Source organism: Melospiza melodia, chromosome 6 (assembly GCF_035770615.1).
Source record: "Melospiza melodia melodia isolate bMelMel2 chromosome 6, bMelMel2.pri, whole genome shotgun sequence".
In the NCBI taxonomy this organism is placed as follows: domain Eukaryota; kingdom Metazoa; phylum Chordata; class Aves; order Passeriformes; family Passerellidae; genus Melospiza; species Melospiza melodia.
The window spans coordinates 57,319,722-57,332,673 of record NC_086199.1 but is presented as its reverse complement, the minus strand read 5'-3'; the positions used below and the strand labels follow the sequence as shown (position 1 = coordinate 57,332,673).

Below are 12,952 nucleotides of genomic sequence, written 5' to 3'. Positions count from 1 at the left end.
TTTCTTTTGATACAACTGTCAGTATTGTGTCCAGGGATGGAGTTCTTGAGAGCTAGAGAAGAGGGGTCAGGTGTAAATCATACCATGGTCATTTTTCATTTTACTTCTAGTCCAAACAGCCTTCTTTTCTTATTTTTTTTTTTTTTTTTGTTATTTGTTTGCTTTTTTCTTACAAAATACTTTCTGAAGCTTCTTGCTTTCTCACCCTTCAGTCATTCACAGTTTGGAAGCTGTTGCAGGGAAGGTCCCATGTGTTCTGTAGGAATCTGAAATATTAAATGAGGCTGTCAGGTTCAATTCTTTGTTTTCATGTGAGGAGAGTAGCTGAGGGATGGGCTTGGCAGTGAAGAGTTCAGCTGGGACAGGAGTTTAAAACCTTTGTTAATTGAACCACCTACGTTTGGGGACCTACATGTGAGCATGGGAAACTTGCTGTAATGGGAGTCTCTGGAGAAGCTTCCTTTACAGCTCTCAAACACTTGCAATTGTGTTTTTCTGCAAATGATGGATTTCTGCTTGTGTTTCTGCACAGATTGAATATTTACTGAAGAAGATCACGGAAGCCATGGGAGCAGGCTGGCAGCAGGAGCAGTTTGACCATTACAAGGTTGCTCTCAACACCAGTCGAGAGGGACTCTCGGCGTGGGAGCTGATCGAGCTCATCGGGAGTGGGCAGTTCAGTAAAGGAATGGACAGACAGACAGTGTCCATGGCAATCAGTGAGGTCTTTAATGAGCTCATTCTAGATGTACTCAAGCAGGTAAGAACCACAGAGAACCAATGTTTTAAAGTAGACTTGTTTATTGCTTTAGTTAGAAAATGTTCAATTTGTGCTGAAATTTCTTTATCATATTGAATGATGAACAGGAGGAAATTTGGTAAATTATCTGTAAGGGTTCTTTAATATGAGCTTATTTTTATAAAAGAAATTGTCCTGTTGTTCAGATTGTTGTAATTGTAGCCGTATTATGAATGAGTTGCTTCTTGGGAGAGCTTGCTTTTAGAAAGTGAAAGAAGTGGGCTCTGACTTGAAATATTACCTTTTTTACACTAGTACCAGCTGCTTGTTAGTTCACAAAACAGCTGCATCATGCTCTCAGTTCTGTTTACAGCTCTTCAGTCTTTGGAAATGCTTTTCTATAGTTTCAGTTATGCTATAGGAAATGCAGCTGTGCTGGACACAACCTCTATGTTTAAACAAGGGGGTCTGGACCAGGGTATTTTGGCTTCTCAAGTGCCCCACTTCAGCAGGGCAGAAAGGTGTGCAAGAGCTCCAGAGGGCTGTCCCTTCTTGTTCTGCTTAGCAGGCTACATGACTGACAACTTATTTACCTGCACTCTGACTCCAGAAATCATGCTGGCCTTTGTATTCTTAGCAAACTTCTTTCTTCAGGTTTCCAGTGACTGGATTATCAGTTTAGGAGTGCCTTTAAAAACTGCATTTCTTTCATGGGAATTTGAAGTACCACAGGGACCTGAGGGCTCACAGCAGAGTTTACCTAGACAGCTCTTTAAAATTGATTTTTACCTGACAAGAGAATTTTTTTAATCTTTGATTTCTTGGTGAAGAGAGAAACAAAGGATGTCTTGGCAGGCTTTCCTAAGCTGTTCTGAAGAAACCATCAGAAGGTCTTGGCACAGGAAATTATTTCAGAATACCCACAGAACAATGCAAAAGTCTATTTTTGTTAATTGCTGGTTGCCTGTTGGAGATGAGGGCTGGTGACACACACACGTAAAGTCAGTTGAGGGCAAAATGAAGTCATTCTGCTGTTTGGTACCATGAAAATAAATTAACCAGTGTCCATTCAATCCTACTTGAAACTTGTGAGGAAATCTGATTTCTTTTCAGTTTTGATATTGTGTTGTGTGTCTTCCCCCACACCTTTTTTTTTTTTGGTTGTTGATTGTTTTGTGTCTCCTTTCTTTCCTCTCCTGGGCTTCTTTCTCAAGGATGTCTGAGTGCCTTTGAATGGATCCTTGGCACTTAAAAATAGTTTGTGTCAAGATTTGGCCCTGTGCCTCCTGGGCAGTTTGGACACTTACTGGCCTGGTGGAGGGCAGAGTTCTGTGTGATTTCAGTATCCTCACACCTTGTTGATTCACAGAATTGTCCTGTTTATTGCAGTAATCACATAATTGCTTCAAGGTATTAATTGATGACACATGGTCTCATAACCAAGCATTGTGCTACCCTTCTAAACACATCCTGGATCTGTAAGGCTTACAGAGGGTAGCAGCAATAGTTAAATTTGTGGTATTTAATGTTCTGAAAGACGTGTCTTTTGTGTGATGGTTGGAGTGAAAAAGCTCCTGCTTTTCAAGAGCTCTCAATGGGTTCTTGGAAGGTGAGAGGCAGCTGATACTGAAATAATAGGTAAATATGTTGCAGAAATTTGAGGGGAAAGTATTAGTCTGACTTGGCTTTGAAAGCAAATTTGGTAATTCAGGAAAGGAAAAAAAACCATGGCTATGACTTAGACTGCGCAAAGCATGAAAGATTGAAGCTGCAGGAGTCCTTCACATGACCTTGCATCCAGCCAGATCTCAGCCCCGAGTGTGGGGGTGGCAGACAAGGCTGTGCATTCCTGGTGTGGAGCAGGGGAGTGGGATGGCACCTGGGAATAGGCACGGCCTTGGCTCTGGACACGTTTCAGTGGCTGGAGAAGCTGAGCACAGATAAGCTCTATGTGTAGGGGTGGCTTGGGTTTTTCCTTGGTTTGGTTTGTTTTTTAAACAAGAAAGCTTCTTCAACTGTTCTGAATGTTTTCTTACCCCTCAGACCTGTAGAGAAAGATACCTTTGGATTCAATATGCCACAGCACATTTCTTTTTATATATATTTAATGCAAGCACATTTGCTATATATATACATATTATATATATATATATACACACACACCAGTTATAGATTAAAGTAGATTAAAGCCATTACAGAAAAATGTTCCATGGTCTTCTTTCCAACTTCTTCATCCTCTTAATCTGGAATACTCTGGATGCAGAGTATACTTTCTGTATGACTTGTTCATAGCTTATATTGATGTTGGTGTTTCAGTTTTTTCTGTGATTTGACTTTTTTGGAAGTTAACTGTCAGACAGGAGTATGTAAATATTTGGGGAATATGATTACAGAAATGGAAGGTACAACTGAAATACTGACTAACTTTGAAATTGTTTGGGGCTATGAGGTAACTTTTCTGTGGGCTTTGTTGGGTCTTTACATCTTTACATAACCAAAAGACCAGATGGTTCAGCAGAGGACAGGCATTTCAGCTGCTCTCTTGCTTTTAACAGGGCTACATGCTGAAAAAAGGTCACAAGCGGAAAAATTGGATGGAACGATGGTTTGTGCTAAAACCCAATATTATTTCCTACTATGTAAGTGAAGATTTAAAGGAAAAGAAGGGAGACATCATACTGGATGGCAACTGTTGTGTAGAGGTAAAAGCTCTCCAAAAACAGTGTATGTTTCTAAAGATCAGAGTGAATCCTTTTTTTGTGTGTGGGATTGACTCCTGGTATCTTTTAACAGAGCTTTTTTACTTCATATGACACCAGCTCATAAACACCCTTTTAATAAATGCTCTTAGTGCTGGTATTTGTATCTCTGTGACACATAAGTGCATAAATGCTATTTGACTTTATAACTTAGATTTCAGTGTTTGCAAAGCTAATCTTTATTGTTACCCGTTCTAGGCCTTGCCTGACAAAGATGGAAAGAAATGCCTTTTTCTCATCAAGTGTCTTGATAAAACCTTTGAGATCAGTGCCTCTGATAAAAAGAAGAAGCAGGAATGGATTCAAGGTGAGGTTTCAAAAGTGCTAGTTATGTGAAAGTTAAGGTCAGTGGAATTCTTACAGCAGTGCTTTGTTCAAATTTGAAATTCATAGTCTTGTGATTTTTTGATATCTCTGTTTTGGGCACATCTGTTTTGGGATCTTTAAGGGGTCTGAGACTCAGGATCCGCATAAGGGAAGTCAGTTTTTGTCATGTAGGTGCCTCCATTCAGGCAGCCATAACCAAAATGAAATGGTTGTTGTTGTTTTTTATATTGACTGTACTTCTAGGGATGGGGAAGGGAAGCAGTTTTGTAAATCATTGCTTTTGGGGAGAAGGGGAAAGCTTGTTCATTTTGGCACTGTAAAATACTGGCTTTGGTTGTACAGTGCTGCTTGAAGTAGCATGGTTTGGTGAGCTAAGGGTAAAGCTGGGAATTAGGGCTTGCTTTTCTATTCCCACAGTAAAGGTGTTCCTCCTGTGAGACCTTCCCAGGTATGTGATGGGTACATCCATCTGCAGAGTGAGGTAGAAGCCCTTGCAAAGCTGTTGTTGCCAATGCCATTGAAGAATGTGCAGCAGTTAAATATTTGGAGCTGTGGGCTTTCATTTGCACTTCCCTCTTTACCTGCAGCATGTGTTTATTGCACCAAAGTCAGGTGTATGATGAATGATTCAAAAGGAGACTTTTTTTTCATGGTTGTGGTATGTGAATAAAATACCAAAATCATCTGCCACTCCTCAGCTTTGCTGTCTTAAATATTTTGTCACTGTATGTAAGTGAATGAGACGTACTGTCTTACTGGGAGAAGTTTTCCCTTGGAGTATCTGTAAGAATTCAGGGTTTAAGGTTGGCTCTAGGGAAGACAGGTAACACTTTACTCCTTGGTAAGTCACTGAGTCTAGGTAGTAAGAAATCCTCAAGTGTTGGGTTTTTTGTTGCAGCCGGGTGTATGAGTGACTCCTATGTCCATAGCCTGTTACAAATCAATATTGGAATTGACATAGTGCAGTGGAATTGCATTATGTCAATTGCGTTAGACTTATCCTTGTGGCACACAGCCAGCACTGAGAGCTAAGTGCCTTTCACTTCTGTCAGCACACCTTTGTGCTGACAGCCAGCCTGATGAGAGTTAGGACAGCTGACAGCAGTGCTTCTGATTTAAAAACCCATTGAAAAATCCCCAACCCCCCAGCCCGCACAGCACTGCAGAGTCTACCCAGAGAGTTGAGCACTGCCCTTCCCGGTTCCCTCTGTCCCTGCAGCCATCCAGAGCACGGTGAGCCTGCTGCGGGCGGGCAGCGCTCCCCCGCACAAGGAGGCGCGGCAGAAGCGCAAGGAGCTGCGCCAGAAGCTGCAGGCGGAGCAGGAGGAGCTGGAGCGGCAGATGAGGGAGCTGCAGGCGGCCAACGAGAACAAGCAGAAGGAGCTGGAGACCGTGCGCAAGGTGGGAGCGGAGTGCCGGGGCTCCGGCCTGGAGCTCAGTGCCTGTGGCTGGGCTGGGCATCTCTGTGCTGTTCAGGCACATGGAGCAGACTCCTCCAGGGCAGCTGTGCTTGTTTCAAACCCCTGTACTGAGCAGTCTGGTGAAAAAGAACCTGCCAGCTCTGTGGATGGTGTCTGCAGACAGGAGAGACCAATATTTTCAGTTGCTTTTGGGCTTTTTGTTTTCTTTTTCTGACAGACACATATGTCAAACATGGGGCTTGCTATGAAGATTTTCTTCTATAGTTTACCCAAGTTTTGTTATGGTATTTGTATGTTTATGGGAACTCTTCTCACAGATGAATTTCTATAACTTCTATTTTTAAAAACAAAATATGGCTTTTCTTACTTTTAGTGTGGGGTGTGTCTTGAGAACAGCTTAGAACTCAATATTCTAATTCAAGCCCTCCCCACTTGCTGCCTTACATTTTGGCTGCTGAGTCCCTGCTGCTAGAGCAGTCCAGGTCTTCCTTTGTTTACTCTACATGTCTCCACTACCTCCCTAAATTAATGTAAGTTTTTTGCATTCCCATTTAGGACAAATCTGTATCAATGCTTGAGTTTTTCATAAATAACACCCACCAGTTTAAGCCCTTAGGAAACACTTCAGTGATCTTTGCAGCTATAAATATTGTGAGGGCATTTAGGGTTTTAAGTCTAGAAAGCTAACAAAATTTTTAAAACCTACAATTTTAAAGTCTTGTCATTGTCACAATTTGTTGCAAGGAGAAATTTGTCTTTTTTAAAATTAGTCTTGCACTGACAATCCTGATGTAGGTATTATTCTGTTTGTCTTAAATGGAGTCTGACAGTGGAAAACCATCTTCAAATTTAATTTTGGCACCTGTAGTCTGCCATGTGTTTAAGATTCAGAATGCAAAATAGTCAATAAAGGATAGCCTATGTTACCTTCTACTGCTAAGTAATGTACCCATTAACAGAGGTTGGATAAGGTTGGATTTCTGCATTGTTTAGTGCATGGAAAATATTTAGGGAGGAAGACAACATGAGAGCAGCCCCAAAGGAGCAGGAGGATCTTGGCAGGGTCCAGGGAATTTCATAAAAATCACAGTGGGTAAACTAAAGAGAGTTGTGGCCAGAAGCATCTTTTGAAGTGGGCTGGATTAAAATGATTTCTCAAGGAAGGTGTCTTAGGCTGTGACATGAACTGCTGCACTTTGCCTAGGTGGAACTAGGGGAAAGGCACATTGTTGGAGGAACTGAAAGGGTTTGATTAGTTAGAAAACTGTTCTTCAAGGAAAGGGCTTTGTAAATGCTTCAGGAAACTGGATTGTTCTGGGAAGCTCAGAAGTTGATTTGCTGCTGATGGCAGTGAGCCACCATTTATGTAGCATCTGCCAAAGTGCACTCTGGGACTGGTTTGTATTCTGGTAGCTCCTGCAGTAGAGTATTCCAAAAGAATAAATGCTTTTGTCTAAAATAGATTTTTTTTCATATTTTTTACTGGAATTTTGACATGTGCACATTGAACAGACAGGAAGGTAAGTTTTTCCTTGTGTGAGAGCATGCACAAGACGTGTGACCCTTTTTGTTTCAGTGTGGGGTCTTGCATGGCCTTTGGGGACTCTGTGCTGTCTGTGCCTGCTGGAATGGTGTGTTCCTGTTCTCTCCCCCCTCCATCACTTGTGGCTTTTCCCTGAAGTGCACAGTTCCCAGTAACCTTACCTGCTGGGAATGGTTTTGTGGATGAAGCAGGGAATTGCTGATACTGAGTGGACAAAGATAATTTTCTTGTTGGCTCTCTGGCCATGGCCTGGCACCCACCTGTGGTGGTTTGCAGGGGTCCCAGGATGAAGGAAGAGACGAGGATTTGACTCCATGTTTCAGAAGGCTGATTTATTATTTTATGATATATATATTATATTAAAACTATACTAAAAGAATAGAAGAAATAATTTCATCAGAAGGCTGGCAAGGAATAGGAAAAGGAATGATAACAAAAGCTCATGACTCTCAGAGAGTCTGAGCCAGCTGAGTGTGATTGGCCATTAATTAGAAACAACCACATGAGACCAATCACAGACCCACCTGTTGCATTCCACAGCAGCAGATAATCATTGGTTACATTTTGCTCTTGAGGCCTCTTAGCTTCTCAGGAGAAAAAATCCTAAGGAAAGGATTTTTCATAAAATGTCTGTGACACCCACCCTTGCCTGTGACTCTGCACATTCACCCTCTCAGCTCAGTATTGGCAATGTTTGTTTAATTTCAGAGTGGGGGAGGAAATCTAGAGGAGATTTCACTTAAATAGGTATCTTGGATTTGATTACAATGACATGCTTTTGAATGCCCTGGCAGAGGAAGAATGCTGCTTCTCAAACACTGGCATCATTTAATCCTTGCAAAGGAGAGCAGTTCTGTGCTGTGTTTTGCAACATAAACCCAGAAACCTGAACCTTCTCCTTCACTTCTCATCTGAGACCAGAGTGGTACTACAAGCATGTAAAAGAGTGAAAGTTGTAGCTTGGCAGTTTTAATCATTGGAGCATCTCATGGGTTCATCTAGGTTGGTGAGGGAGTGTGGTTTCAAGGTGGTACCTTCAGGAGCATGACAGAATCACAGAAAGGTTTGGTTTGGAAGGGACCTTAAAGATCCTCCAGTTCCAGTCCCCCTGCTGTGGGCAGAGGCACCTTCCACTACACCAGGGTGCTCCAAGGCCCATCCAGCCTGGCCTTGAGCACTCCAGGGATGAGGCATCCACAGCTTCTCTGTCCCTGTGTCACCTCCTCTGGGCTTGCTCCAACAGGTCCCTGTCATCTTTTTGTTGTGCCCTGCTCTTACTAAAGGTCTGTGGAAGCTATTTCCACAGCCCAGCATATTAAAAACATCATCAGATAAGTTTCTTAGGAAAATTTTGTGAAAGAATGGTTTTGTTTTCACTACTGGTAAAGTTTAGGCTGGTACTTGAAGATTTCTAATCTTGTGAGGATTGAAATCTTGACGAAAGGAAAAACTGGGACCATGTGTGAAATCAAGATGCAGCAAAAGTAAAATAAGATGCAAGAAGGTGGAAAGGTATCAGCAACTCTTTCCCAGGTCTTACCTAAAGTTCCTCCTAATTTCAAGTGATGATTATGGACCAGGATTTTATTTACCTTACTTGGCAGTTTCGGGGATGTTAGAGGGATGATTCACAATAGCACAATCACTTATTCTAGTCAAAGTTCCTGACACTTCTGCTTTCCCATGGCAATTCAGTGCTTCTCATTTCTGTTTCTGTATGAACTCTGTGCTTGCTGGCATGTTTTCCCTATTGGAAGTCCTATGCACTCCTACTTGAAATGTGGTTTTTCATGATAGTTTTCTATCCTATTGAGGTAGAGGAGGAAGTACAGTGATTTCTATCACTTGAGCAAAGCAGGACTCAGGAAACTTGGAGATAGCCAGGTAATTGCCTTTTCATTGGTAAATTTAAATTGTCTTGTAAACAATCAAGATAGTAAATTATATTTATAGGCTGTGAATAATCTCAGACATTAAAAAATCCAAACTGGTGCCTTGATGCTTTTGAAGGCTTCGTCCATTTTTTTAAGAACCAAAAATTGTTAGATAAAGTTCCATTCCCTTAAAATAATTTAGTTTTGACAATTTGTTTTCTTCCTTGTTTTCTTCCCCCTACCCCCCACCCTTCTCTTCCAGCAACTGGAAGCAGCAGCTGCTCGTGCTGCTGAGGAGGAGAAGAAAAGGCTTCAGACTCAACTTGAGTTACAAGATCGCTTCAGTCTGGAGCTGGAGAGAGAAAAAATGGTGAGAAGTGCACGAGGGGTTTTGCTGCTATTCCACATAGGCAGCCATGTGTTCAGCAAGGACCTCCCTCACAGGCAGCCACTGAAAGGATTCCACAGGTTTTGCAGGAGCCTGGAGAATGGAATCTGCGTTGCATTTATTTGAGATGTAGGAATAAAATACTTTTACTGATGAATTCAAATACTGGAACAGCTTGGTTACAATTTGTGCAGCATTCAAGATTTAAATATGATTGGAAAATCGGGAAAGAAATAGACTGTTTGAAGGATAAATGCAAACTGAAGTTCCCCTTGAAGTTTTCAGAGATGGAGAACCTGAGGCCAGTACTTGCTGTATGGATAAGCAAAATGAATCAGGCATAATCAAAATGCATTTTATGTGTTCCTAGAGCTGTTGCTTTTTAATGCTGTGTGTTTTTTTACAATTATACACACACACAAATATAAAAAATAAAGAAATATTGCTGCTTTACAATACTGTTACTATTCAGCTACACTGAGGATTCCCCAAAGAACTGATTTTCAGGCTTCAGGGGCTGTGTCAGGTTGTTCTGTTAGCTGGGGAAAAGAGGTAGACAGAGTGATGTGATGGGACATCTCAGTACATGAATGCACACAGTGCTGCTTTATGGGCAGAGCATGAATTGCTGAATACAGTCCCTTTCTGGGTCACTGGGATTTGGGTCAGCTGAGGGGAGCAGCCTGCAGACCAATGGGGCAGGACATTCCAACCCCCTTTATCCATCCTGTGCCATCATCCAGAGACAGAAGTGTGTGAGATACACTGCTGTTAAAGGGGGAGTGAAAACGGTGCCTTTAAAGCAGCCTGACTTTCATGTCTCGCCTCTCCACAACCTTTCTCTTCCTTCACTTGTGTATCTGTAAACTAAGCAACAAGATCAAGCTGACTAAAATTAGGTTTGAATCCCTGTAGAAGTCCTGTGTTGCAGGAAGTAGGTCAATATAAGTGGCCTGTGTTATTATTTATTTTTTTAAATGCTCTTAGTTCCACATCTGCAGATCTAGCCTCAATTTTATCAGTTCTGCTCTGCAGTCAGCAGGAAGAGGTTTGTCTCTGAAAACATGGCCTGAGGGAAAGCTGGCAATTCCTTTAAAAATTGGAAAACTGAGTTGAATGGTAGTTTATGTGTCGCAAATTTGTGCTGCTAGGTAAGACAAAAAATGGAAGAGCAGGTTGCTCAGAAATCATCTGAACTGGAACAGTATTTACAAAGAGTACGTGAACTGGAAGAAATGTACAAGCAGCTCCAGGAGGCACTGGAGGATGAGAAACAGGCACGTCAGGATGAGGAGACTGTGAGGAAACTTCAGGCCAGGTATGGCTTTGACCAGGTGGAAAAGTGTTTGTCCCCCTGCCAATAGTGTATCTGTGCCCTGCTACTAATGACTGCTTGCCTCTTGGAATGGGGAACTACATTCAAGTCCAAACACAGCGCAGATTTTATTTTTCCTTAAGATATGAAGGCTGAAGCTGCTGTTTATGGTTTTTAAAATACGTCTGATTAGCCTTTAGCAGAGGGCAAGCTCAGCAGTTTTGGAAAAGCAGGTGCAGTCATTTTTCCAGGTGTTGTGCATGTCAGCATGTGAAAAACAGAGATCACTCTGTACAGGCTTTTCAGCTGTTTATTTTATAAAGCAGTATCTGTAAAAATGACTTTCTGCTGTATTTTATCACAGGTTTAAACTGTAAGGATAGAGGGTTAAATTTCCTCTTACAGGGGCTTTGTGGAGTGTGGTTTTTTCCTTGATATACTCAGTCCTCCTAAGACAATGAAGATAACTTATGCATGCCTGTTTCTTCTGGGGCTCTGTGTTGTGTATTTGCATTATTGACTACATTTTCTGAATGGCCCTTTGTAACAGTCAGACTGCCTGCACTGCTGGCATGACACTGAAGGCAAGCCAACTAACAATCACTTTTCCCCTGCTTCCCAAGCTTTTAAAAAAACTATATTCTCTTTCCCCGAAAGAAAAAATTAATTATTTGGCTTCCATGCATGGATACAACTCATGTTAAAGTGCAGTTAACATCACAATCCCCGTTGCAGATTGCTGGAAGAGGAGACAGCAAAGAGAGCTGAACTGGAAAAATGGCATTTGCAGCAGCAACAGACCATTCAGATGACAGAAGCAGAGAAGCAAGAGCTGGAAAACCAGAGAATGATGAAGGAACAGGCTCTTCAAGTGGCCATGGAGCAACTGAAACAACTTGAGTTGGAAAGGAAGGAGGCCCTTGAGCAGTATGAGGTGAGCTGCTCTGGTCATCAACCTCTCATCCCTATCCATAGATTGAATTTGAAGCTCTTCAGTATTATACTTCTTTAAGGGTTAGCATGGCACAAAAGTTATAAGAGGTAGGATAGTTGGGGTTGGTTGAGTTTTTGTTTTTGTTGGTTTTGTTTCTAGTTTTTACTCTGTTTCTAGCCCAGTAGATACATTTGAAGAAGAGGATCTGTTTCAGACACACCTCTGAACCTCTTTTATTTATTTTTGTCACAATTTGCATGCAGGCCAGCTCAGTCACATCCTGAAATACTCTGTGTATATTTGTTTTCTACTGCAGTCTCACTTCATATGCAGTCCCACTGCTGCCATAGCTGGGTGCATTTTGCTTCTGATGTAGTAATTCTCGCAGTGTTTGGATTATGTCATGGCACTGCATTGTCTTCTACAGATGAAAAGTCAATGTGTTACTGTAGGCACCTACTCCTCCAAAATGTATTTCAGCCCTGGATGGAAGTTAAGGATAGGTAGGAATTAGCTCAGATTCTCAGTGTGCAGCCTTGAGTCCCATAAAGCCAGGCCTGCTCTCTGCTCCGCTGAGTGTTTCTGGGGAAGGTCAGTAGCTGTTCATGGAAGAAATAAGAGCCAGAGTCCAGCAAGTACAGAGGCTGAAGTGCTGCACACTTCCCAGGGCTAGAGAGGTGTTGATCCTGCATTTATTTAGGTCAGGAAAGAAAGCCTGGCTGGGTTTGTGTTTAGCAGGGGAGGGTGTTTATGGGGTGAGCTCTGAAGGACAAGCCTGTCTCGCCTGGCACAGAACACAAGTGCTGCACTCACTGCAAGCAAGGGCCCAGCTGGGGTGGCTGTGGCCACTTTACAACTTCCCAGGGTGGTGTTACATCTCACAGCATTACAAGATTGCTTCTGGCCAGTACTTGGCTCTTTTTTAGGTGACATCTCAGGCTTTTTGTATGGGAAGCATCATTTACTACTCCAGAGGAATTGCTGAATACAGTAGACATATAAAACCACAAAAAACAAATCCACGAAACAATTATTTTAGAAATAATTAAACATAAATTCTAGCCTTCCATTTAGAATTGCCCAAAAGACCAGTCTAGGCTGAAGAATGAAGACTAGCTTCATTACACAGCTACACAATATTGTAAAACCTTGTTATTTTAGGATTCTGGTTTGTCAACTTTTTTTTTTTTTTGTGGAGTGTGGTGATGACCAAATTACTTAGGATGGTTCCACATTAAACAGAGAGCTGGGGGAATTAGCATGGTTCTGGCTTTTGGTTTGAAAGGTGTTGTATCTTCATATAAAAACAGAGTAAAGCTGTTGTTTTCAAGTGGGCTCTGTCTTATTTTAGGAGGTTAAGAAGAAGTTGGAAACAGCAGCTAACAACACCAAGAGTTGGAAAGATAAAGTAGCTCATCATGAGGGATTGATTCGACTAATAGAGCCAGGTGAGTTATCAACAGAAGAGTTACAAAAATATGTATTTATTCTGTCTCATGCACTGATATCACTTGGTGGCTTACCGAAGTCTGCCTTTTCCTGTAGTTTACTGGTTCATAGCAGCCTCTAAGTACCAGCCTTTGTGACAACTGCTGATGGGAGCTTCCAAGTCTTTCCCTCTATTGGCCCTACTAGAATGATTTTATTATCAT

General features: G+C 41.9%; 1 protein-coding gene across 2 annotated transcripts in view; it reads left to right on the top strand.

Annotated features, from left to right (window-relative positions):
• Positions 1-12,952, top strand: part of SWAP70 (switching B cell complex subunit SWAP70) — a 36,253-nt gene that overhangs the window by 21,166 nt on the left and 2,135 nt on the right. For both annotated transcript variants that reach the window (XM_063158484.1, XM_063158485.1), the window contains exons 4-11: positions 533-760; positions 3,295-3,441; positions 3,697-3,805; positions 5,045-5,226; positions 8,926-9,033; positions 10,203-10,369; positions 11,102-11,300; positions 12,652-12,748. In XM_063158484.1, coding sequence (XP_063014554.1) covers positions 533-760; positions 3,295-3,441; positions 3,697-3,805; positions 5,045-5,226; positions 8,926-9,033; positions 10,203-10,369; positions 11,102-11,300; positions 12,652-12,748 — 1,237 coding nt within the window. The remainder of the gene's footprint in view (positions 1-532; positions 761-3,294; positions 3,442-3,696; positions 3,806-5,044; positions 5,227-8,925; positions 9,034-10,202; positions 10,370-11,101; positions 11,301-12,651; positions 12,749-12,952) is intronic.